This window comes from Chrysemys picta, chromosome 4 (assembly GCF_011386835.1).
Source record: "Chrysemys picta bellii isolate R12L10 chromosome 4, ASM1138683v2, whole genome shotgun sequence".
Taxonomy (NCBI): domain Eukaryota; kingdom Metazoa; phylum Chordata; order Testudines; family Emydidae; genus Chrysemys; species Chrysemys picta.
In genome coordinates this window covers 62900739-62927516 of record NC_088794.1, presented here as the reverse complement: position 1 = coordinate 62927516, position 26778 = coordinate 62900739, and the positions used below count along the sequence as shown (strand labels likewise).

The window sequence follows — 26778 nt, the reverse complement described above, 5'->3', positions numbered from 1 at the left end:
CTGGGCCCCAGAAAATCTAAACCAGCCCTGGTGACCCCATTAAAACCGGGTCCCAACCCACCGTTTGAGAACCACTGCCTTAGAGGAATAGTTCTACTGGCATAGCCACCTTTCTCCTGCTCTGACTATATCCACGACTGGGGGTGTAGATCTAACTACACTGGTAGAGCTAAATCACAAACATTGGAGTAGACAAAGCTATGTATGCACATATGTACAGCACCTTGCACACTGGGGTCTTGATCTCAAGTGGGGCTGGTGGGTGCGACTATAATAAATTAACACTAATCTACCCCAGTAACTGATATTGAAAGCAATCCACCGACGCTACCCAAGAGCTATCAAATAGACAGAGGCCAGGTCCCCTTTGGCTGATACTTCTTGCAGAGCTCTGCCTGTTGGCCTCCAGCAACCCAGCGTCACCCCACCTGCCCAACGAACTGGACAAGGGAACGTTCTTGTCACGCACTCGTTTTTATTCACATTTTGTAATGAAGCTGCTAGAGTATTAGAGACCAAAATTCTAGTCAAAGCAGAGCAAAGTGGGTGAGGGGAGGGGCAGGCTGGGGGAGCTCCTAGTTTACCTCGCTAGCGCCTGCCCCAAAGAGCCGACTGTGTGTTCTGCACTTGTACCGTGCCTGGAACACGGGACTCCTAGGCGGTATCGTAACACGTGATAAGGACCAGATGATACAGCCCCTCCCTGTGAGGGCCAGGCCCCTGATTTATTGCTAACGTCATGTTGAAACAACACCTGAAGAATCAGATTTTAAGGCCTGACGGGACTGTGACAATCAGCAACTGAGCTCCTGCAGCGCTAGGGTGACCAGATGTCCCGATTTTATAGAGACCGTCCCGATTTTGGGTTTTTTTTCCTATATAAGCTATTACCCCCCACTACGGTCCCAATTTTTCACACTTGTTGTGTGGTCACCCTATGCAGGGCGCAGCCCAGAGAGCCCATTGCCTATTGCTGCATCCAGCCCCTCTCCTGTGGTCGAGGCGGGCTGGGCCCAGCATGCCTGAGGATGTACAAACCTGTGACAATATCACAGCTGCGGCCCCATGGAGCTTCCTGTCTAGAACCAAGACAGCCAAGAAAGGTTGAGGCAGCAGCTTACCCCATGCAATAGGATGCGCTTGGTTCTCAGCCAGTCAGGCTGCCCGCCCTGCTGACTTCTTCACCACGTCTGGGAGGCTGGGTGTCTACGGCACCATTTGGGAATGGCCCAGTCTGGGGTGCCCTGGGCCCAGGACAGGGACTGAAGAGCTAATCTGGCGTATGCAATATTACACACCCACCAGCCATGGGGACTGAACTTGGGGCCTCTTGCTCTACAGGCAATAAAGGCTCATGCTTGAGTGATGAGGCCCAGCTCAGCCCCTCTACATGTGGCCCAGGCACACGGGAAAGGGACCAGGAGCAGCCCGGAATGGGCATAGTCACATGTAGCTAGGACGGAGAGCATCAGACCTGCTCCATGCCTTCCTCATCTCAGCTCCGCCCAGCCCCATCAGCCCCTACAGCGCTCCTCCCTCACCAGCCGCAACTTCCATCCTGACCGTGTCCGTGGAGCACCTTGGCTCAAGGCAGCACCCTGTCTGCCTCACGAGCTTCCTCAGCCCGGCCTGATACTGCCTGGAGACGCTGAAGTAGATGATGGGATTGACGCAGCGGTTGGCGTAGGCCAGCAAGGTGGTCAGGTTGGACGCCAAGTACATGGGGCCTGTGGTGAGCAACTCATCATCCTTCGTGAGGAAAACCACCAGCCAGTAGGGGACCCACATAACCACAAAGGTCACCACAGTGACCAGAGCCATGACCGTGGCACGCCTGTTAACCTGGAGACTGGAGGCCGTGTGGACGGCCAGCCCCCTCCTAACCCACAGGGTGAAGATGATACTGGAGTAGCAGAGGATCATCAGTAGCATGGGGGGAAGGAACGCCAAGCCCCCCAGGAGCCTGAAGTAAAGAGCCAACTGCTGCTTGGGCATTTGGTTCACACAGTACGTCTCCCCCTCTACCTCCACCGTTGTGTAGTGAATCCACAAGGGGATGGAGAAGAGGAAGCCAAGCACCCATATAAACACGCAGGCACAGGCGATGAGCCTCTGGGACACAGACATGGTGCGCGTGGGGTGGGTCACCACCACGTAGCGCAGCAGGGAGACTGCCAGCAGGCTGTAGAAATCGGCAAAGATGATGGAGAGGGACAGGCTGTTGTATGTGACGCACACCACGTAGCCCAAGGGCCAGCCCTTGAAGAGCACATTGCCGAACATCACCGGGACGACGTAGAGGAAGAAGAGGAGGTCCAGGAGAGCAATATTGACCAGCAGGGGCCCGGTCAGGCGGGAGACGTGGCTGCCACCAGTCCTCATGAGGTCTGGGATCAGGACCAGGAGCAGCAGGACATTCCCAGGCACACCCAGCAGGAAAATGAGAAAGTAGATGGAAGCAAAGAGCCTCCTGGATTGGAGGAGGAAGAGGTCACTCAGCACAGAGCTGGAGCTGTTCCCTGCACTGGAGTTGTAGGTCATAGCAACGCTGACGTGCCTTGTCAAGCGGAGCTCGGCTGCAGCTGGCCCTGTCGCTCTGTTCTGGAAATCAAAGGGCAAAGTTAGCTTGGCATTCAGCACCTACGGGCTTGTCTTCACGGATAGCGCAGCGGCGACACTGGTGCAGCTGCGCTGCTGTAGCAGGTTCGTGAAGACGCTGCTACTCTCCCGTTGACAGGGAGCTGTCTACACCGGGGTGAGGTCAGTATAAATATCGCTCGGGGTGGGGGTGGGGGTTCACACTCCTGAGTGATACGGTTATACCGCTATACGTCTGTAGTGTAGACCACGCCTCAAAGAAAGCAGCAGTGCTAAGGGTACAGCCCTCAGAGAACGGTCAGAAGCACAGCTCCCCAAGAGGAAAATACGGAGGTTTGGTGCTCGGAAGCGGGATGAGTAACAAATTCACGAGGCAGCCTGAGAAATTCTGACTCCCAGAAACAAAACCACCAGAAATCCAGGCACAGAGCTCCCTGACGGGAAAGCCCTATAGGATGCCAGAGCAAATACTAACCCCCGAGAGGTTTCTCTAGCAGGGATCTGTGACTGCTCAGGGAACAGAACCCAGGCATCCCAGCCTCCTGCTTAGCTAGTGAGCAAGACAGCCTCAGCTGACATGCCGGGAGCTGTAGTTCAAGGCCAGTGGTGGATTCGTAGCACTAAGAGCCCAGTAAAGGCAGGAGCAGCTGGATCATTTCAAAGAGGCAGATTTAATTAGAGTGAGTCTGACCACACCACTAGAGAAACGTACTGGGGGGTCGGGAAGTGGCCTCAGGAGAGCCAGGCACTGCTGGAGAATAAAATACTCAAAGCATGGCAGGAAGGTGGGAGAATGTGCAGGAGCCCAGTGTCCACGGCTGAGGGACACAGGCTCTAGGTGGGTGTCCAGGAGGCCAGAGCTCCTCAGGTTCTGCTGCGCTCGGTAAAGCACCTAGCAAGCAATTTGGAGCAGGGCCGGTTTGCCTGGGGCCTTGTCCAACACCAACCCTGTTGTTGGGGTTAGTGGTTGATATAAAATTATTCTACTTAAGTGCCAGGGGGCAAATTTATCACGTACACATGGGAGAAAGAAGAAGGACAAAATGCAGGGTCAGCTATAGGTAGTCAGGAAGTTCCTTCAAGAGGAAATGTTGCCAAACTCCAAACCTGGAGACAATGGACCTTTCTGTGCCTGCGTCCTGTAGATAGCTAATCGCTTAGTTTGCAAAATAAGCAAGGAGGAGGGGGCAAGTAGATGAACAATAAGGGGTCATAAGAGGGGCAGATACATGTAACTTGCTAATTATGTATGGTAATGATAGCAAATTTTGGCCAATCATAGAGCGATAGATTATCATAAGCAACTGCATATAATGCTTTGGTGTAAGTGTTTTCTTTGTTCTTGCTGACTTATGAGCTCGAACCCAATTGCAATTGAAATAAACGGATCGCCCCTCCCGGGGCTCCTTGCTTGGCTAGCTGTGTCCGTCTCTCCTTATTCCTCAGCTGGAACGGACAGAAATTTCTATGACATGGTTATTTCTCCCAGCTAACCTCCACGTGTGACTGCCTTGGGCATGGCTGTTTCTGAAGGGCAGACAGGCTCCCCGAACTCCAGCACCCTCTCACGGGCAGGCTGTTTGCTCACCCAGAGAGAGCGACAGAGCGGGGGAGCAGGAAACTTCCCTCAGGACGGGAGGGGGGTTGGTTCGGCCAGTGAGCTAGGAACTGACGCTGCAGCACAGGAAATGCTCTAGTTAGATGGCAGCTTCTCGTTTGGTCACTGGGAAGATTCCCCCAAGTTTCACTGGAATCACGCTTTACACGAATCCGGACACCCATTCTCCTCCACTACACATTGGACTCGCCCGATGGGCCCGATCCTGCTCCCACCGAAGTCAGGAACTGAACTTCCGGAGCACAGGAGCAGGCCCGATGTCTGAGTTCCCAACACACCCCGTCCTTCCTGCATTCAAAACGCAGCTCTACGAACCCGCTCCTCTGGGCGCGTCTCCTTCTGCAGTGCAGAGAGGTTCCCGGCTCCCTGGCCTGCAAGCTGGGAGCCCGTGGCATGTCCAAGCCAAAAGGACTCACCTCTCCAGTGGGTCTTTAAGGTGCCACCAGACTCCTTGTTGTTTTTGTAGATACAGACTAACACGGCTACCCCCGATACTCTCCAGTGGGTGTGGGTGCCCCTTGCAGGGAACAGCTGGATGAAGCTGCAGTCCCAGGCAGCTACTCTTGTCTTGGCCTTGTCACTTTCCCAAGCAAACCCCTGCTGACTAATGAGAGACAATTTATAAACTCCAGCCAGAAAAACCTCAGGAGGCAGCAACACCCCTGCTCTGCCCAGGGCTGCCCATCACAGTCCCTCTGGCTGAACAAACAGTCAACCTGCTCCAGTGCAGAGATCAGCCACAAGGCACAGATGGCTGTCAGTCAGCCTGGCGGAGAAACCACCTGCGAACTGGGGTGAGCAAGGGGACTCTGCCTACTTCTGCCACTTGTTCCAAATAACCAAGAAGCAGCTGAAATCGACCCCCTGGATCCAACCACCGCTGAGCTTCTGGGGAGTTTGGATCGAGATTGGAACCCCCAGTCCAGCCCGACTCACAGCACTCGCTGTTCCAGAGGACACAGGGGCACCATGGGGGCTGACAGGGAAGGAACTACATGAGGTACACAGTGAAGCTGGGTATCAAATTTTCAGTGAACAGAAATATTGCTAAAAAATGTATTTTTCATAAATCCAGGGCAAATCTGGGGAATAGTTTCACCCGCCCCCCCCCCCCAATTTATTTATTTATTTATTATTATTAATTATTATTATTTTAATTTTGGCCACTGAACCAAAAAGTCAGTTATTTACTCAGTGCTCTGACTACCACAACTGTGGTCTGCATCCTGGGCTTTGATACAGTGAGCTTGCCTGGAGCAGAGCTGTGAGGCAGCTGTCTTACAGAACGAGTCTCACACACTGCGCTCGCCCTAAAGACTTACGGGGGAGGGATAGCTCAGTGGTTTGAGCATTGGACTGCTAAAGCCAGGGTTATGAGCTCAATCCTTAAGAGGGCCATTTAGGGATCTGGGGCAAAAATCTCTCTGGGGCTTGGTCCTGCTTTAAGCAGGGGGTTGGACTAGATGACCTCCTGAAATCCTGTCCAACCCTGATATTCTGTGACTTTCCATTGGTTCTTTCTTGCTCTGTTATTTTCCCTGCTGTAGAAGGAAGCTCGTTCAGACTGAACAGACCCGCTCCTTTCCAAATGTGAAGCTATAATGTGCCGGGAGCCAAAGAAACCAAAGCCTTTACTGCAGGTGCAGATTTATAAACATTTGCTCTAGCAGATCACTGCCCTTCAACGGGACCCAGCAGGCGCTGAATCCAAACTCTAACACGAGGGAATTTGAGAGAGACCTGGCCTAAGCAGCTACAACTCCATTGACTTCACACCAGCTCCACCTGCTTGGCCCAGATGGGAACTAGGCCCAACTATTTCCATGCGGGATCGGGACAGAGCTTAGCCTATTTAAAGGAAGAGCAGGGATTTCTAATGGCTTCGCTTTCACGCAGGGACATGCAACTAAAAAATCTGATGCAGGAACTGGGCTCAGTCAGGTGACTAACTAATAATGGTTCATGTTGGCATACCGGAGTCCTGGTAAGTCCATGGCTGGTGGGTGTTTGTCCTGTCGTCACAACACTGGCTTTTACAGGTCCATTATGTGTACTTTTGGAAGTTGTTTCACATACTTTGCCCTTCTGTAGAGCTCTCCAGCTGCAGGTCTCACTCTCAAAGCATTTTATAAATACAAACCACCTCAGCATCCCCAGATGGGAGATATTCTGCCCCTCTTAAAGATGGGGAAATGGAGACAAAGGGGAAGTTAATTTCCCCAAGTTCACACAATGAGTCAGGGCAGAACCCAGCAGTCTAAACTCCCATTTTCCCTGATCCAACCACTAGACCATACTCCTCTCCCAGTGCCAGGAATGGGAGCCAGGACTACTGACTCCGGATTCATCCCTGCTGCTACCACAACGGTGAGAAGGACTTTTGTGTTAAATGGCAGCATTATTATTTTTTTTTTGCACTTCTTATGTATAAAGAGCAACTTTATTACGTGACGGGAAAGGTTATTCCTGCTTTTTTAACACACTAAAAACCAGAACAAATCAATCAATCTGATCACTTTCTCCCCTATTGTTTTGCTGGAGGACCCCTCAGAGAACGGGAGAACTAGCAAGATTAGGACATTGCACAGGGCTAGAGCCAGAGCAGTGGAGAGACGGGATTTTTAATCAGGCTGTTTAACACTCCAGTATTAACAGTGTTCAATCCAAAATCTGGCCACCTGGGAAGAAAGCGCTTTATAAAGTATTCAGCATCCCCCTTCAGTAGAGATCTGAAGATGCTGAGCTCCAGTTTTCTGCTCCAAGCAGATCTCCCACAGGAGCAGGGACAAGATTTGATATTTCTAAGTTTAAAACAACCACAGCCTGACCAGGGAGAGCTTGGAGGCTGCCTCCCTCCATCACAAAGAGCAGCCGCGCAGCGCAGGCTCCTGCGGACCAGGGCGTGTGGTCACGTCTCTGTTCCAGTAACAGAGCTCCTGGTACTTGCTCATTGAACTGCACCAACAGCAGGGCTGGAAGTGCACATAGGTTTTGCCCGCAGGAGCTAATTTTTGCCTTTACCTGCCAAAGCCCCAGTCTGAGGCTCTGTTGGTTCAAACGGCGTGTGGCGGAGAAAGACACTCAGAAACTTGGCAGGGTCCCCCACCACCAAACAATCACATCCCTGAATCCTCAAACACCACCTTTCTTCCGGACTGCTTTCCACCCCACACTCCTCCCCCTTCCCTCCTGAAAGCAGGTGTCACTGGTTCAATCTGCTAATTCCAGCCAGAAAGATTTACTGGCAGACCGTCTGGTTCATTAAGCTGGTGTTTGCATTCACCAAGGCCCTAAAGACATCATTAAAGCCTCCAAACACCGTCCATCGCTAGCACAGATCGGCAAGAGGCCCCACAGTGCTTATTAAAAGCTCTCACCTCCACAGCCAGGGAAAGGCGAGCAGCCTCATGTTGGGAAAGGTGTTACTCTACTGCCTGGCTCAGGGGAAGCGTTTTCACAAGTCCAGGCTGCTCAGATTGATTTCTGGGTGTGCAGAGCCCGGGAGCAGCTGTGAGGAGGGAGGGGAATTGATTGCAAGGATCTTGCTGCCCACCCCACGCCAATTGCCAGTGGGACGGCACAACTTGGAGCAGAGAATGGAACAAACACCAGCCTAGAGTGCTGCCTCAGCTGTTCCCAATTATGGTACCGCCCAACAGGGCACGAGGCAGCAGAGACTGGCTGGGATGGGGAGGCACAGAGCAGAACATGCTCGATCCCACTGCCAGTGTGAAGTCTGTGTCAAAGTAATGCAGATGGCAAGGTCTGATAAGCAAGCGCTGTGGTTACATCAGCAGGAGCTAAGCACCTGGCTTTGAAGTTTCTCTGTCCAATGCAAGGCCTAATTCTCACTGAATTAAGGCCAGCAGGGACTATGCTGATGGGCCGGTCTGACCTCCTGCAGAGCCAGTCACCCAGCCGCTCCTGCACTGGAGGAATTGTTCTTCCCTACAGACGGGATCCTTGAGCAGCCTAGTGACTTGTTGAACTAGTGTCTCCCCCCCACCCCCATTTACAGACTCCAGCAATAATCCCAGTGACCCCATCCCTGCCTACGCTGCTCCTGCAGTTAATCACCCTCAAGAAGTTACGTCTTCTTTCCCATTTGATGTTAACTTCAGCTGGGAACCCCTCGATCCTGCTAGGTTCTGGGGTGCTCAGTTAGAGACCCTGAATTACAGGGATCGTTTCCCTAGGTAGCACTGGCCAAAAGAGTCACTGAGCTCCCAAGCCTCGCAAGGCTGTTCTTCCTAAAGCGCGTGCTGGGAGCCCACATCCCCAGCCTCACTGGGTGCCAGAGTAGCTCAATGAATGCTGAGAAAACAAGAACCAGATTGGTAACATTTGTACAGCACCTAGCACCATGGGGTCCTGCTCCATCTCTCCCGGAGCTCAGATCCAGGGAGCTGGCCTCCGCCACTGCCTGCTAGCACTAGTCTGCCTACCCGGGCTGGGAAGCTTGTGCCCAGCCACAGTGCGGACATATCCCAGGCAGCTACCACAATACAAACAGGTTCTAAAAGAGCCCGTAGGTATCTAGTGCACACAGTACAGGATCATCAGTGCCTTAGGGCAGGGACAGTCTTTTTGTTCACCTACCACGGGGGATCCCACCCAGGAGCAGGTCTCCTAGGCGTGACAGTAACAAATGGCAGCTCAGCGGCAGAGCACGCCGGTTTGCATGCTGACCACGCCTGTTATGGAACTGGCTTTCTACAGCACACGGGGGCCGTGGTTTGTACAGTGGCTACACACTGAGCCATTCTGTCAATAGGTTTTCAAAACACTAAAGTAGCTTTTCCTTTCAAAAGCCCTGGGGAGGTGCCTAGGGACAAACCACCCTGGGGAGTCGTGCTGTGGGCTCCTGAGTTAGACCCTGGAAGGGGAGGGGTGGGTTGGATCAGTTCTGGCCTCTACACTCACCCAATAGCCACCTGCTTTGGTCTGAGCCCTCCTCAGACTCCCAACAATCCCCCAAGGCCTCCAGCACTAGTGGCCTTGGCCCGCAGCACAGCACCCCAAATGTCCTGCTGCTCCCAGGCTACCCGCCCCAAGGGCAAGCCCACACTGCTTTCATGCAGCTCCCCTTACGGCTGCCAGACATGGAAGCCCACCTCTCTCTGCAAGGCAGAAGGATCATGTGAGCAAAGGGAGGGGAGTTTTCCTGCCACTGGTAAGATGGAGATTCAATAGGACTAATCGACTGTACATTTTACTGACAGTGTGTTCCCAGACAAGTGCATTAAGCAGGGAAGTGGCCACCCGAATAACAGACTTACTGGAGCCATTAAGAGGGGCACATGGCCAAACAGATTGATTGTGCTGCTATCCCCTGACCCCGCCCCTACATTGTGTTACGGTGGCTAGGCACGTTCAGAAACTGGTGGGGGAGCTGGGCCCAGGAGAAAGCACCTCGAGTTTGTTACAGTGCCCAGGGGTCTGCTAAGGCCTGTCGCTGGGGCAGGTGGGAGAGGGCGCTTTAGAGGAGTCTAGCAGGAGCCAACCCCTCCCGCTCGCACAGTAAGGCAGCCCACAGAGCAGGTAACACAAAGTCCATTTGGTTTTTATTTCTAACCCAAATATTGCAAATATACAGAAAAATCCCAGTACAAAGTCATTCCCTAGCCCTGACTTCTCTCACCAACAGACGCTGGTCCAATAAAAGATCCCCTCCCCCCCTTGTCTCTCTAGTACAGTTATACCCCAGCCACACCCCTTCATCCCGTCCCCTGGACCTGCCCTTGGCCTGGACCCCGCAGATACTCTACATGGCAGGGCAGGGGCTCTGGCTTTAGTTACGTGGTGACATATCCTGGGCAGGGCACGTGGCACAGCATCCCTGTGTTGATCTGCCCTGCAGGCACGCTGGTAAGCCAAGGGTATTGGGGCAGCATTGGTGCTCAATGCCACGCGACAGCAGCCCCAGGGCAGTGCTCAGGCAGCCACCATTCTGCAGGGACCGGGATGCAGCAGCATCAGCGTGCTTTGCTCAGGGAGAGGAGGGCTGCCGTTGCACGGCCCAGGCCCATGGGGAAATGCACCGTTGCTCACCAGAACAATGACATTTGTCTCTCCCCAGGGATGCGTTGACCCCCTTGGTGTGCGAGCTTCCTGGGGGGCAGATGCTCTACCGTGTGCAGAGCGAACATCAAGGCTGCTGGGTTTGGGGGCAGGAAATGGGGCAGAGGGTGTGCAAAAGAGACCCACAGTTTACCAGCTTCCTCAACAGCCTGTACACGAGGATGTGCCTTCAGAACAGGCTGGTATCAAGAGCCTGAGAATGTGTAGCCAGTTTTACATTCGTGCATCTGACCGTCCCATCCCCCAAATGCTCTGCTGCTGTTTCCCATCACAGGCTGCTGTCTGGAGCTCCAGTGACCGCTCTAGGATTAAGAGCCGTGGACGTCTGATTCTGCCCCAGATGGCTGTGCTGTGCAGTGCTTGAGACAGTCTGCAGGAGACTCCCAGAGACAGAGCAGCCGCCTTTCATTTATTCTTCAGCCTCTGGTCCCAGCTGGTGAGGAACGTGGACCCAGAGCTTCTCCTGGCGCTTTGGCCAGCTGCGGCTATTTGGCTGCTAGTCAAATTCTAAAGGAAAGCTCCTCAAAAGCTCATTCTTTACAAAGAAATTTTGCTAAACCAAGTCTGGGAACCAGAAACTCTCCAGGCAAACAGGCTAAGCTACTTCATTCCTATTCTACATGACCAGCTGCGTAAACACCTGCTGGATACTGAGGGGACCAGGGTAGAGTTTGGCAATGTGTTGCCTAGGAAAAGGCACCCAGATCTGCCTTCACCACCGAGCAGCCTCTATCTTAGCCAGATCACATTCGCTCCCTTGCAATAGGCTACTCCAAAAGAAGCACAGCTTCGGAGAGCAGCCTTCCAGCTGTATCTGGGGAAACTGCGCCTTCTAGTGGCCACAGGAACAGCATGGCTCTTCCTGTACATTTTTAAAGGAAAGCCCCAGTGTAACAGGAATTCGGTAGCTACAGCCAGATTTTTGTGAAGGTATTTAAGGGCTGCTCCACTCCTTGTTGCAGAACTTAACTGACTTAGGAGCCTAAGTCCTAGTGTCTTTCAGTGAGACTCGGGAGCCTAAGGGTATGTCTACACTGCAATGTAAGCCCAGGGTTCGAACTCAGGCTCAAGCCTAACCCCCCACCCCTTTCGTCTACACACAAATCATACTAACGCAGGATTTGGACCCAGCGATCCAGGATCCCACAGGGTGGAGCATATGAGCCTGAGTCAAGCCAGGACCCAGGGTTCAAGCCCTATTGCTTTGCAGTGTAGATGCAGCTCCACAGGGCTCACACTCTGGGAGTCTGCAGAAAGCACCCACCATCCTGTGGGCCAAATTTCAGGGTTCAAGACTTCCGAACCTAGGGTTACAGATGAGTGTAGATGCTCAAGCCCTACGTCTGCCGGCTCAAGTTCCGCTAACCCAGGCAGTGTAGACAGAGCCCAAGCACTCTTGAAAATGACATTATGCTCCTAAGTCAGCTGGTGCTGCAACACTGAGCCCTGACAAGGCTGGGACTTAGCAACGTTAAGAGTCACAATAAATGGGTTTAAAGTGTCAAAGAAGAGTTAAGTCAAGGGGAAGCTGCTAATGGGACAGTGAGATGGACAATTCCAGGCAAGCCGTCTCAGATCAAATAAGCCAAGTTTGAAAAATACCAGTTCTTGAGACTTCTGTCTCCCGCGTGCCTGGGGTTGAACTGTGTTCCTTGCATCTTGGCCTACGCTGGTGCCTAACAATGCACCGGATGAATGGCAGCCCGCTGGGACCCAGCCCTGGAGAACAAACACCAGTTATATCTGAGAGACTGTTCTGTATGTTCACTTTTTATCACCCAGTCCTCCAAGTGCAAAGGCCAGCCAGGCATTGGCCTAGACACCCCCTCCGCAATCAGCAGGGCAGCATCTATTGCAGAGGACAACTAGACGTTTAAAAAGGGACATGGACACATTGCAGTGTACTCAGCCGAGGGGAAATGTGCCTAGAGCAGCAGCTTACAGTTTGTCAGGCGATATCACACTCAAAGGTGTTACCACTGGGAAGGGTGGGGCACTGAGGATCCTGGCCACATCAACAGCAGCTCTAGGAGCTACCAAGCAGCTGGTCTCCTATTGCTTTAGGGGGGAAAACAGGTGGATGTTCGAAAACTAGGAGCCTCTCTCTTCTGCCCCCTTAAGCGAAGCCATGGGGCTCTTTGCCAGAGCACTGACATTTCCACCTGGAACATGCTTCTCACCATCCCGAAGAACACACCAAGAAGCAGGAGATTTATTCCTACTGAGTTTTCTGTTGCACTTATTCCTAGAACTAAAAATAACCCCTTTCCCTCCCCTGCTGCTGCTGCCGGTGTTTGCAGACATGGTGCTTTCCCAGTTCAGTGCTTTGGTTCCACAAGGGCCAGTCCCAGCGGTTACTTCTGGCGCAGAGATGAACTCCACTTGATGCGCCACGCTGGTTCCATCCAATCACTTCTCCTATGATGAAATCAAAGGCACCCCCCGCTCCCCCGTTTTAGCCCGTGGCCCTGCAGGGTGCTGGCTAAGCGACATGCCGTCCTGGCAGGGGCCCCGAGGCCTGCCCATGCTAGGTGAAGTGGTGGGGATAGGCCAGCGCCACCAGCACCTTCGCCCAGCCGAGGCCATGCCAAGGCAGAGATGAGCCCCCGAGGGGTGACGCTGGAGTTAAGAGCCTTCTCTCTGCAGCAGGGTGAATTGCACCTTCGTCATGATTAGTGCTCAGTGAAATGCTGGTTTCACCTTCCTATTTAGTCTTCCTTAAAAAACAACCAGCTGGAAAGAAATCTCATTAAAATAAAGTTAAATTACGCCCACGTCCCCCACTCCCCGGCCTCTGGGCCGCCAGGTCGCTGCAGCAGCTCCCTGTCTCCTCCCCGGGTCAGCAGCGCTGCTGGCTCTGGACAATCTCAAGGGAAGTGACAGGAGCGTGGAGTCCCTCGGAAAGGGGTCAGGCGGCCACTGCGGAGAAACGTGGGCTGGAGGAGGCGTTTGCTGTTCTGCAGATCTGTGGCAGCGTCCAAACCCACTTGTCCAGTGCCAGCAAGCAGCGACGTGCCCCTACTCCAGGAGGTCCTGAGGAGAGAACACGAGTGCTCACCCCTCAGGGCAGACAGCGCCAGAGCCTCCCCCATCTCGGTCAGATCCCAGCCCAGGATCACTCCCCTCCTGCCCTGGGAATGGGAGAGAGCGGGACACCACACCTGCTGCCGTCCCCCCATGCTCAGGAAGCCATGGGGCCACTGGGAACTCAGCACTACGTGAAGGTCTCAGCCTGTGTGATAGCTAGGATGATGATGCCACCAGGACAGCACAAGCCCACTCCTCTGCCTAACAGCCCCAGGACTGAAGTCCTGTTATCGACAAGACAGGCCCCACCGTAGTGCAAGCTTCTCATATGCGCCATGCGGTTCCTGGCCCAGAAGGTTAAGTACATGGGGGTGGGGGCAGTGTCCGGGGCTCAGCCTGCCGGCACAGAGGGCCCGCTGCACTATTCTCTCAGACAGACCACCTAGGAACGGGACTGGGACTGACTTATTTCACGCAGGCCATTCAGCCCACACGGGAGTGACTTTCAGAGACGCTTGAGAACTAGTCCGCCCCGCCAAGGCTGAGTGGGAGACCCCAAGATCAAGTGTTCTCCAAGCCGCTGAAGACATTCCAGGCCCGAATATGTTTGCAGCTCACCAGCTGCCCCATTCAGAACCCACTGGCCTGCCCGCCCACCCGCCCCCCAAAGGCTCCTTCGGCTGGAGCTGCTCCCCAGCCCGGCTCAGGGCCTTCATTCTGCAAGCAGGCCAACCCCGGCAGTTCAGCCCCGACCGGCCTGGCCTTCTGCAGCTTGGGGATGACACTGAGTGGGAGGCAGGTTCTCCAGCGCCAGCCCTACTCTCCCTTTGCTGGTGGCTGTGGTCTGCACTCCACTAGGACTGCTCAAACAAAGGGGCAGTTTCAGATGGCCCTGACATTCAGTACCCTCCCAGCACGGGAGCAGCAGCCATTCTTAACCCCATCCTTCCAGCATCCAACTCAAGCCCTGGTTCCCCAGGACACTGAGGAGGACATGCCATTCTCAGGTGCTGCTCTCTGCTGCATCTGCACCACCCTCCAATCACCTACCTCGTCAGAATCGTCATGGTAGCCCCCTTTATTAGCAGGGCTGGCTGCATCCAGAGCTTCAACCCCTTCCACCCCGTTCGCCTCTGCGTGCTGCTGCAGGACGGAATAGCGATGGACCAGGAACCTGGGGGTGGAGCAGACACAGGAGTCAGGGACATGCCACGCTGTCTATTGCACCTCTGGCATGTCAAACAGCAAGACCTTCTAATGCCCTAGGAGCTTGGGAAGGATGGCAGCCAGCGCTGGGGGAAGACTTCCAGGCCTTTAAGATGACCCGTACTATGCAGTGGAATTTACATTGTGCCTCTTTATATAACCTTGTGGTGGGTCTACCCACGTGTGACCTCTGTTTTCATGAAACTTTGTATCAAAGCCTCATATAGAAACCTTGTACTGATGAGCCTTGGTATATGGAGACTTTGTATCAAAGCCTCATGTAGAAACTTTGCATTGCCCTTGATATAATATTATAGCCCCTAAGGACAGAATAAGATAGAAGAAAAATGTCTTTTTGCTAGCAGTAGAACAAGATTCCCCCAACTCTTAATCAATTGCCCTGTTGAATGAATGAAGTGTGGATGAGCAAGGCATGGAAGGCAGCACCTCCAGACAGCCTCAACCATTGGAGAGGGGCTGGGAGCCAGACCCAAGGACAATAAAACGTGTCAAGTGGGCTCATTAAAGACAAGCAGACATACTGACGGCCTCCGGGGGTTAGAAGCAAGCACCTTCTTTTGGAAACACCCTCTTTGCAGCATTGGGACAACCCCCAGAAGGAAGCAGCACAAAGGACCAATGGACAGAGACACAGATTTTGAATCTGGTACAGATTTGCATGAGAGGGAAGCTGCTATAAAAGTGAGGTGTCTTGCAGAGGACCCCGGTTCTCGTCTTGTCAACATGGGAGCATGGATCCGGATCGGCAGAAGCCCAGCTCCACCCCCTCCCCCATCTAACTCACCTGGCCAGTGCAGTTAAGGGGAGCAACTAATTGGTAACAACAACAAGACGGAGTGTGTTTGTGTGTGTGTGCGCGCGCGCGCATGAGTGTAATATATATCATATGCATATGAGACAGTGTTAATGAATACATGTATTACTAATAAATGTGGCGTTTTGCCTTATTCCCCCTGAAAAGATCCTGTGCAGTACTTTAAGTACAACACCATACTATGTAGTGGAATGGTTAGTGACTGTGGGGAGGATACAGGAGCTGCTAACCATCAATGACCTTCACTTAACTGAAGCTGGGAGATTTCACAGCCATGTCAGGATATGCCTATGCCGCAGTCTGAGCAACACGAGCAGGTGCCCGGGATCTCGGACAGCCTGTGCTGAAGCTGTGCCACTGGGCTACACTGCTACTTTTGGCCAGGGTGCTGCACGTACACCTTAGATTGCAGCATGGACGTATCTGCTGAGGGGGCAAAAAACCTAACTGGCTTCAAGCCTGACCTTGATAAGTTTATAGAGGGGATGGTGCAATGAGACGGCCTACGATGGCATGTGGCCAAGCAGCGACAGCCAGTAGCAAAAATCCCAGTGACGGGACACTAGATGGGAAGGGCTCCAAGTTACTACAGAGAATTCCTTCCCAGGTGTCTGGCTGCTGGGTCTTGCCCACATGCTCAGGGTCTAGCTAATCACCAGATTTCGGGTTGGGAGGGAATTTTCCCCCAGCTCAGATTGGCAGAGACCCTGGGGTTTTTTCACCTTCCTCTGCAGCATGGGGCACAGGTCACTTGCAGGTTTAAACTAGTGTCAATGGTGGATTCTCTGTAACTTGATGGCTTTAAAGCATGATTTGAACATGTCAGTAACTCAGCCAGAGGTTAGGGGTCTGTTACAGGAGTGGCTGGGTGAGGTTTTGTGGCCTGTGACATGCAGGAGGTCAGACTAGATGATCACGATGGCCCCTTCTGGCCTTAAAATCTATGAGATGTGTAATACTTCAGCCAGAGCGACTGCGTGTGAAACCCCTCCCAAACCTCACCTGCCCCCACAGACGTATTTCTTAATGATCAGGACTCCAGCTATGATGGTGAGGAGCATCACGCCCACGACAGCCAGGATTATGGGAGCAGAGCTGGAGGCAGAGGACTGCAGAGAGAGAGAGAAAGGAAGCTTTGCTACATTCACAAAACATGAAATTTAAACCAAGACTGCTCCAGTTCCTGGCAGTTGTACAAGAACCTCACAGCCCAAGGATCCCAAGCACTTCACGCCCTGGTATTGGCTGGCTCCCCACACGTTTGCTATCACCTACCAGCTGGCTGGGGGTCAACAAGTTGCTTGTGCATTTCCTCTTCAGGTCCGTCACCTCACGGCTCGGACTCTTCCCACCGCTACATTTGTCTCCCGGGATCTTACGATACCTGGAATGTCAGGGAAGAAAGCGCCTGCAGGGCCTGATGATCAGGAGGGAGCTTCCCAGGCCAGCTCAGAGATTGCCTGGCCATTCCTGGAGATATCAAACCCCCCACCCCCACCCTGGGAGGGGCAGAAAGTGTGCAGAGCAACGTGGTTTCCTAGCCAGGATCCAAAAGCTACGCCCAGACCTGCTGGGAGATCTCCAGCCGTATCCTGCCAGGGGGCCAGAGGAACGGCCTCCTAAAGCTGGGTAGGCTCCCCTGAGGTCTGGCTCCATGATCGACTGCCCCCACAAACAGCACAGGGCCAGCAGCAGGGGTATCCACATCCATTCTGTGTGCCCAGCACTGGCCTCCAAGGACCAGAAGGGCAGTTTCCCACTTGAGTATGCTACAGCAGCACTTGTCCCAAAGCCATGGGGCAAAGCTGAGAAGTACCATCACTGCCCAGAGGGGAAATTGGTGATACAGCCTGGCACAGAACCCAGGTCCTCCTAATTCCCACCCTGTAGCCCTACCCACTGGTAGCAGCAAGATCTATCCCCCTGCTCCCAGGAGTCCCTGCCATGCTGCTCCTGCCCCTATCTGGGGCCAGTGTTTGCTGAGCGAATCCCTGTTAAAAAACCACTTTACCCTCTAGTCGTCAGCAGCTCCTGCCTGCCATAGAGACAGAACTCCAGGTCATGGCCCTTCAGCTCCGGCTGCTCCACGCAGACAGACTGGTTTTCAGGGCGGAAATAGCCAAAATCGCTGCAGTGCAAGGATAAAAAGCAGAGACGGGTGTGAGTGACACACTGAGTGATGGCTCAGGGGTGAACTTCACCTAGCCAGCTAGAGCGCTATCACACAGACAGTCCTGGACCACCTGAAGTGGACTCTTCTAGCCAAGCGGATACATGCTGTGCTAGGCTGTAGGTCAGATCTTGGCATGCCCACTTGCACCGTAGGGAAGTCAGTGTCTGGTTAGCGGTCCCCCCACCCCCTAGTTACAGCATGGCACCATGTGTGGTGCACTCTGAGCAGGTTTGCCTTCACCAGGCACTAGGAGTGGGATCCCTGACTCGCTGGGTGATGCTCTGAGCCGGTATGACAAACCCTACATGCCTACCGGGCTAGATGATCCACGTGAGCGGGTCCTACGCAAAGGCAGTTCCTATGCCACCACCTGAGCCCCAGACGAGAGTGCCACCTGATGCAGTGCCACTCTAGTAACCTTAGCAGATAGACATCACCCCTTGCCCAACTATGCCAGACCCCTCGCCATGCAAGGGGAGCAAGCCTTTGCTTGCCATACCAGAGGTAGTCCTCCAGCGTGCACGGGCAGACAGATGGCTGCTTCATCGTCACGTAATCCCGGCCATTCTGACAGACAGATGACTTGCGGAGACGCAGGTACTGCTCCTTATAGCCCAGAACACAGCCATCAGTGCGGCTGCCGGGCTCGCTGGAGTGAGCCAGCCAGATAGTATAGTCGTTGTCCTCACCTACGAGAGGAGAAAGGTGATCAGACTCCAGGCACAAGACGATGTAATTGAGAAGACAGGAACTGACCCTAGGCAACAGCTGCCAACCCCAGAGCTACAGGTCATGGGGCTGAAAACAAGAAAAGGAGTGTGGCCATTGCAGCCCAATCGCCTACAGAATTGGGCACAATGAAGCAGGACAGTCTGCCCGCCCGCAGGAGAGGCAGTAATGGGTAATACCTGGGGGCACTGGGAGAAGGGGGAGGGATTTTACACCACCTGCTCTAGCCAGCATCAACCACATTCCTTTCCATCAATGCTAAACTCTGCCCTGAAAAACCCTAGCAACACCCGCAGGGCTTTGACTGCCCGGTGGAGTCATTTGCTGCCAGTGGGCTCCTCTCATTTACACAACCCTCAGGACAACTAAGTCCCCAAGATGTTACCATGGCAGTGTCCAGCAGAGGCTCTCAGTGGGGTTGTGCAGCATCCTTGTAGCTTGGGAACCAGGGGTCTGGGCCTTGCCCGAGGTCATACCACAACTTGCCCAGCCGCCTGCTCTAACCACTAGCAAGAGGCGGGCCCATTAGAACAAAGCCCCCTACATGTTCTCCACACTAAGCTGACACCCAAGGCTGTGCCCAGGCTCCTGGGGCTCAGCACAGCTTTGGTCACGCTTCGGGAGTGAAGGCTTTTACTGAAGGAGGGCAGCGCAGAAGTGGGTGAAGAGCAAGTTCCGTTGTATGCTGCCCCTGCATTCTCAGCCACTAACTGCATCACGGAAGTGGTCGGGGTGAAGCTGGAGGTGCTAGTCACTGGTAATTGGGGCTTTTGATCCCGGGGGAGGTGTGGGACCAGTTTGGGAGGGCAGATTAAGCACACTGCCTCAATGTTCCTGCAGTGACTAGCTGTGCAGTGGTTAATGCAGGGGGAGGGATAGCTCAGTGGTTTGAGCATTGGCCTGCTAAACCCAGGGTTGTGAGTTCAATCCTTGAGGGGGCCATTTAGGGATCTGGGGCAAAAAATCTGTCTGGGGATTGGTCCTGCTTTGAGCAGAGGGTTGGACTAGATGACCTCCTGAGGTCCCTTCCAACCCTGATATTCTATGATTCTAATGACGACACTTCCAGCAGTCAGCTGTAGGTTCCAGTGTTCACACCCAGAGCTAGTCTCATGGCTGTTTGCAGACTCAAGCAGACACTGCAGAATTCCACACTCTGTTCACGGGTTTTGCCACAGAAACAAAAAGCTCTAAATGACCGCTCTGTGCTGGAGCACAATTCTACAGCAAGGGAGTCACAGCATAGGCACTACCCCATCTGTAGCAGCAGCCTATGTTGGGGCTGCACAAGGAGCTTTTTAGCTATCTACAAACCAAAAAGGACATCCAGGAAATGGAGGGAGGGGCATGTCACTAAGGAGTAGACATGGGAATAGCACGAGTGTGTAGGGACAAAAATCAGGAAAACCCAGGCAAGGAAGAAGTTAAAACTGGCAAGAAACATTAGCGACAACAAGGAAGGTTCTACAAATACATCAGACTAAAAAGACAGATCGGGGATAGTGTGGTCCCACTGCTCAATGGAGCTGGTAACGGATGATAAGAAGGCAGAGCTGCTCAATGCCTATTTTGCTTCAGTCTTCTCACAAAAAAATAACATGTGACTGGACAACTAACAAAGTTATCACAGACCACAAAGGGGAAGGGCTGCAGATCGGGATAAGTAAAGAACACGTCCGAGATCTTCTGACCAATTTGCATGAATTCAAGTCAGCAGGGCCGGATGCTATTCATCCCCACGGCGGTGAAGGAATTAGCTGAAGAAATCGCAGAGCCAATGGCAATAGTATTTGTAAACTCATGGATGACAGGAGAGGCCCCAGAAGACTGGAGAAGGGTGAACATTGTGCCCATCTTTTAAAAGGGGGAAAAGAAGGAACTGGGGAACTATAGATCAGTCAGCCTGACTTCGATACCTGGGAAGCTACTAGAGCAACGTATAAAACATTCCATTTCCAAATACCTGGAGGATGAAGAGGTGATCACTAGCAGCCAGCCTGGGTTTACCAAAAACAAATCAGGCCAAACCAGCTTGATTTCCTTCTTTGACAGGATAACTGGTTTGGTGGATGGGGTAGTGCGGTGGACAGAATATACCTGGACTTCACCAAGGATTTTGACAAGTCCCACATGACACTCTGAGAGGTAAGCTGGAGAAATGTGGGCTTTATGGAATTACCATTAAGTGGATACATAATTGGTTAAAAGAACGGCAAACAAAGAGTAACTATTAATGGACGGCAAACAAAGAGTAACTATTAATGGAATGATGTCAGATTGGAGGGCGGTCTCAAGTGGGGTTCCACAGGGATCTGTTTTGGGTCCGGTGTTGTTTAAACAGCTTTTTTACTAATGACCTAGATGTAGGAATAGATCAAGTTTGCAGATAATACAAAACTGGCGGGGGGTGGGGGTGAAGAGAGAGAGACAAGGGGGGTTGCAAACACTTTGGAGGATAGAACTAAAATTCAGAGGGAATGTGATAAATTGGAGAACAAGGTTATAGACAACAAAATGAAATTCACCAAAGACAAATGTGAGGTGCTACACTTAGGAAAGAAAAAACAAATGCACAGATACAGAATGGGGGATAACCGGCTTGGCAGCAGCACTGCTGAGAAGGCTCTGGGAGCTATGGTGAATCACAACCTCAACACGAGTCAGCAATGTGATGCTGTCGCAAAAAAAGCAAATGCAATTTTAGGTTGCATTAACAGAGGTATAGCATGCAAGTCATGGGAGGCGATAGTCCCCATGCACTGCATCCGAGGGTGCTAAAGGAGTTGGCGGATGTGATTGCAGAGCCATTGGCCATTAGCTTTGAAAACTCATGGTGATTGGGGGAGGTCCCAGATGACTGGAAAAAGGCTAATGTAGTGCCCATCTTTAAAAAAGGGAAGAAGGAGGATCCGGGGAACTACAGGCCAGTCAGCCTCACCTCAGTCCCTGGAAAAATCATGGAGCAGGTCCTCAAGGAATCAATTCTGAAGCACTTAGAGGAGAGGAAAGTGATCAGGAACAGTCAGCATGGATTCACCAAGGGCAAGTCATGCCTGACTAACCTAATTGCCTTCTATGACGAGATAACTGGCTCTGTGGATGAGCGGAAATCAGTGGACGTATTATTCCTTGACTTTAGCAAAGCTTTTGATACGGTGTCCCACAGTATTCTTGCCAACAAGTTAAAGAAGTATGGGCTGGATGAATGGACTATAAGGTGGATAGAAAGCTGGCTAGATTGTTGGGCTCAACGGGTAGTAATCAATGGCTCCATGTCTAGTTGGCAGCTGGTATCAAGCGGAGTGCCCCAAGGGTCAGTCCTGGGGCCGGTTTTGTTCAAAATCTTCATTAATGATCTGGAGGATGGCGTGGATTGCACCCTCAGCAAGTTTGCAGATGACACTAAACTGGGAGGCGTGGTAGATACGCTGGAGGGTAGGGATCAGATACAGAGGGACCTAGACAAATTTGAGGATTGGGCCAAAAAAAACCTGATGAGGTTCAACAAGGACAAGTGAACCTGCACTTAGGATGCAAGAATCCTATGCACTGCTACAGACTAGGGACCGAATGGCTAGGCAGCAGTTCTGCAGAAAAGGACCTAGGGGTTACAGTAGACGAGAAGCTGGATATGAGTCAGCAGTGTGCCCTTGTTGCCAAGAAGGCTAACGGCATTTTGGGCTGTATAAGTAGGGGCATTGCCAGCTGACCAAGGGACGTGATCATTCCCCTCTATTCGGCATTGGTGAGGCCTCATCTGGAGTACTGTGTCCAGTTTTGGTCCCCACACTACAAGAAGGATGTGGAAAAATTGGAAAGAGTCCAGCGGAGGGCAACAAAAATGATTAGGGGGCTGGAACACATGATTTATGAGGAGAGGCTGAGGGAACTGGGATTGTTTAGTCTGCAGAAGAGAAGAATGAGGGGGGATTTGATAGCTGCTTTCAACTACCTGAAAGGGGGTTCCAAAGAGGATGGATCTAGACTGTTCTCAGTGGTACCACATGACAGAACAAGGAGTAATGGTCTCAAGTTGCAGTGGGGGATGTTTAGGTTGGATATTAGGAAAACTTTTTCACTAGGAGGGTGGTGAAGCACTGGAATGGGTTACCTAGGGAGGTGGTGGAATCTCCATCCTTGGAGGTTTTTAAGGCCCGGCTTGACAAAGCCCTGGCTGGGATGATTTAGTTGGGGATTGGTCCTGCTTTGAGCAGGGGGTTGGACTAGATGACCTCCTGAGGTCCCTTCCAACCCTGATATTCTATGATTCTATGATAGTACCGCTCTACTTGGCGCTGCTTAGGCCTCAGCTGGAGTACGGAGTCCAGTTTTGGTCACCAATGTCGAGAAAGGATGTAGAGAAACTGGAAAGGATCCAGAGGCCAGTGACAAAGATGATCAGAGGGATGGAACACAAGCCATATGAGTAAAGGCTGAAGGAACTGGCTATGTTTAGTTTGGAAAAGAGGAGATTAAGCGGGGACATGATAACGGTCTTCAGATACTTGAAAGGCTGCCATAAAAAGATGGAGAAAAGTTGTTCTTTCTGGCCACAGAGGGCAGGACAAGAGGTGATGGAGTCAAACTACAGCACAGCAGATTTAGATTAAACCTCAGGAAAAGCTCCCTAACCATAAAAACAACAAGGTAATGGGACAGATGCCTAGGGAGCTTGTGGAAGCTCCTTCACTGGAGGTTTTCAAAAGGAGGCTGGAGCCATCTGTCTGAGATGGGTTAGACCAGGTGGGCAAACTTTTTGGACCAAGGGCCACATCTTTTAATGTATGGAAATTGTATGGTGGGCCATGAATGCTCAAGAAATTGGGGGTTGGGGTGCGGGAGGGGATGATGGCTCCGACTGGGGATGCGGGCTCTGGGGTGGGGCCAGAAATGAGGAGTTCAGGGTGCGGGAGGGGGATCAAGGCTGGGGAAGCGGGTTGGGGCGCTGGGGGGGGTCGGGGGGCAGGCTCCGGGTGGCACTTACCTCAAGCTCCTCCCGGAAGCAGCGGCATGTCCCCCCTCCAGCCCCTACGCGGCGGCTTGGCCAGGCAGCTCTGCACGCTGCCCCGTCCACAGGTACCGCCCCTGCAGCTTCCATTGCCCATGGTTGTCGGCCAATGGGAGATGTGGGGGCGGCGCTTGGGGTAGGGGCAGCATGTGGAGTCCCCGGCAGCCCCTATGCGTAGGAGTCGGGGGGGGCGGGGGAGGAACACACATGCCGCTGCTTCCGGGAGCCGTGCAGAGCCACGGCACATATGGAGCAGGGCAAGCCCCAGACCCTGCTCCCCGGCAGGAGCTCAAGGGCCAGATTAAAGCATCTGAAGGGCTGGATGCGGCCCCCAGGCCATAGTTTGCCCACCCCTGGGTTAGACACAAGTCCTGCATCTTGGCAGGGGGTTGGATTGGCTGACCTTTGCGGTCTCTTCTAACCCTATGATTCTAGATAGGACCAAACCGTAGGAAATCTGGGGTCGGGGGATTCCAATTGCTGCAGCTTAATTTGGATTCCTGCATGAAATCCCACAAGCATGCCCAGGTGTGAAAGGGAGCAGCAGTGTGATGTGTGCAGTCTACAGCAGAGAGGCACAGTCACTCTACAGTAGCCTCTCTGGAGAATATGTTCCACTGTTATGGGAGCATTCTGTATCCAGTCTGTAACCCTCAATCCTACCGCGTCCATACTCATCTATTCAGATTGCTCCCCCACTTTGCCCCTCAGCCCTTCCGCACCCCCATCTCTGTATGGAAAGGAAGGAAGCAAGAGAAGCTCACAGTTCCTGCTGAGGAGATGACTGAAGTCAATGGTGTAGGAGACCCATTTGCGGGGCAAGACAGAGTCTCTGTAGCCCCAGAGGCTGACGTTCATAGATCTGGCTCCTGGCTCCGATGCCAGACCGGTGAAGTAAATGGGCTCCTTGGAGAAAGTGTACTTGTGCCAGCACTGGCCTTCATCCGTCGAGAACCTAGACAGAAAAGGCTTACAGTGAGGAGCTGGGGTCACAATCAAGAAGAGACCAGGTGGAACCTTCTGTGACCCCATTACGTTCAAAGGTGAGGAGGTGTGGAAAGGCAGCACAGGCCGCGCAGCTTCGCTTGTGCACAGGAGTGAAGGCCCAGAAGGGGGAGCTTACCAACAGAGCGCTAGGCACAAAGCAGTATCTGCCCAAAGGAGAGGGCTCCTTCCCCTCTGAACAGCCCCACTCCCCTAGAACATCCTTTGAGCAGCTGCAGAACAAGGGAGGGAGGGGAAATCCCAACACTGACAGCAGCCTAGTTTCTCCCTCAGCACCAATCTATATGGACAGAGCTCCGCTTACAGCTCACCAGAGCCTCCCGGAACCGGAGAACAGATCCCACCCCCATCCCCTTTAGCAAGTGGAGCTCAGGCTTACTTAATCACATTGATCGGCTCGAGGCTGTGCTCAATGGCTACGATGATGCCCCCGGAGTCCAGGATGGCATAGTGATGGGGTCCTTCCAGCACCCGTGCCCAGGTGTAGCCCCCATCATCAGATATGTAAACGTCTGGGCTCACCACAGAGATGGCATCCCCCACGCTGCCTGCAACACAGGGCCCAACACCATGGGAGTTAGAGCAAGTCCAGGAAGTGTCCCTTCCTCGGGGGCAGACAGACTTATTTCCTCTGACCTTCCCCTGCCCCCCAGCCTTGCTCTGTAGGAACGAGCAACTCACCCCAAATGGATTAAACCTGTCACTTGCCAGCCCAAGGCCCAGAGGATGGATCCTGAGAGTCCCCTCTGCCCCACCCACATAACCCCTCCACTTGCCCTCTCCCTGTGTTGATAGCAGTCGGGTTTGTTACCGTGAGCGATGACTATTCCCACCACATTGGGCTCGGACAGAGGCAGCATGGGCACGTTGTGATTCAGGGAGATGCCGTACAATGCATAGATGTAAAGGCTACACTGTGAACAACACCAGAAAATCCAGGTTAGGAGACAAGACGACACATTGGGGGGAGAGGGGAGTGTCTTCCTGGCATGTTCCCACCAGCATCTCAGCAAAGCCCAGCTCAGGTTTGTGCCCACCCTGGGCCACTCAATTAATGTAGAGCCAGGGACCTTTACCTGCTTCTTTACCTTTACCTTTAACTGCTTCTGCCATTTCCATATTGTGCGAGGCACAGACCAGCCACACAGGAAAGGCAGCCGTCTGTCCCCAAAGATACCCCATAATAGCCTGGATTAACACATTGTTAAGTCTTGGCTGGTGTCGCTATTGAAGTTTACTTTATTACGCATCTCACTCACGCTGCAGGATGCAAATAAACTGAGCAGACAGTCGTCGCACACAGGCCTGATGCTGCAGTCTCGGGCCGCTAGCCCTGCCACGGGAATAGGTCCCCTTGGACTCGCGCATGGGAAGATGCAGTGGTCTTAAATAAAAGATTGCTTACAAAAAATTAACTATGGGGCCAAGTCTGCCCTGCCCGCGTCCCGACACATGGCAGTGCCCCACACCCGAGCCTGGCTGCCCTGGGATCCCAGACAGACAAACCTCCTCCTTGTTCTTTGCTGTGGAGTTACACTTCGCGTTGACAGGCGTCCTCAGTGGCAGCCACTCGCCACCTTGGTCGAACGTGATCACCGACTGGATGGAACGGTCTGGGGGGGGATGGGGGGGGAGAGGGAAACACTTGGTGTGAAACCCTCAGTGTTTTGTATTCCATTCAGCTCACTCCAACTCAGCCCTCCCATTGAAGACAGCAATACAGTCTGTCTTGGTCCATCTAGCAGACATCCCACCCCCATGAAACAGGCAGCCTGGCTGCAGCGGAAGGAGACGAGTCTATTTCTCCCTGGCAGCTGACCCATGTATATTTCTGCTGCACGTTTTCCCAGTGTAGAGAGCGCCTGCTAGACTGCACCGAGGCAGTTTCTCTCCAGCTGCAATCACTGCACTGAGACTGTTCCAGTTCAGGACTTCAAGCCTAGTAGGACCCCAAGGATTGGTTCAGCCTAGTAGTTCAGTAATGGGCAATTAGAAAGCTCCCCAGTTACACCAGCAGGCTGTCCAGGAGACAGCAGAGGCGAAGAAGCATCCTTGCAGACAAAGAAGGAACATGCAAGTTTCAAGGATTTTTTTAATCGTTATTAAGCTCCCTCCTTGCTGTGCCTTAGAAGGCAGAATGGACCTGCATGGCACAGTTAGTGCCGTTCACCATATTGGCTCATACTGCCATAGACTACTCGCCTCCCTTTGTACATCACTGCCCCGGTTCAACTGCAAATCCAGACACGCCAGTGAGAGTGCTGTGTTTCCTCCCAGCGACGCCCCCAGGTGTGCCTGCCTAGTGCCATAGCCTGCTGAGCAGCACAGAACCCCAGCAGGGCTCTGCCAACAACCTGATGCTTTCAAGCTCAATGAGTAGAGTCCTGTGTATAGAAAGGTTTAGGTCTCGCCCCCTGCCCCAGCCAGAATAAATCTGTCGAGGCTTTTGGAAGCCAGCCCAGGCTCTTCCCTGAAGACCTCCGGGCTGAACCCAAATG

The 26778-nt window shown here is 52.9% G+C and overlaps 2 protein-coding genes across 2 annotated transcripts in view; both read right to left on the bottom strand.

The window, feature by feature from the left end:
- Positions 1–1521: 1521 nt before the first annotated feature.
- Positions 1522–2541, bottom strand: LOC101945429 (galanin receptor 2a-like). Its single transcript, XM_008175228.2, has one exon. The coding sequence runs from the start codon at positions 2539–2541 to the stop codon at positions 1522–1524; it is 1020 nt and encodes a 339-aa protein (XP_008173450.2).
- A 7217-nt stretch (positions 2542–9758) lies between these two features.
- Positions 9759–26778, bottom strand: part of SORT1 (sortilin 1) — a 48242-nt gene continuing 31222 nt past the window's right edge. The window contains exons 11-20 of the mRNA XM_005310994.4: positions 25787–25893; positions 25092–25194; positions 24660–24828; positions 24040–24230; positions 18038–18227; positions 17377–17493; positions 16641–16749; positions 16368–16474; positions 14375–14498; positions 9759–13330 (exon numbers count right to left, since the gene is read on the bottom strand). Of these exons, the coding sequence (XP_005311051.1) occupies positions 13316–13330; positions 14375–14498; positions 16368–16474; positions 16641–16749; positions 17377–17493; positions 18038–18227; positions 24040–24230; positions 24660–24828; positions 25092–25194; positions 25787–25893 (1232 nt within the window). The 3' untranslated portion in view covers positions 9759–13315. The remainder of the gene's footprint in view (positions 13331–14374; positions 14499–16367; positions 16475–16640; positions 16750–17376; positions 17494–18037; positions 18228–24039; positions 24231–24659; positions 24829–25091; positions 25195–25786; positions 25894–26778) is intronic.

Bases quoted from the DNA above. Each gene is read 5' to 3' on its own strand.
- LOC101945429 (XM_008175228.2), bottom strand. From the start codon at position 2,541: ATGACCTACAACTCCAGTGCAGGGAACAGCTCCAGCTCTGTGCTGAGT.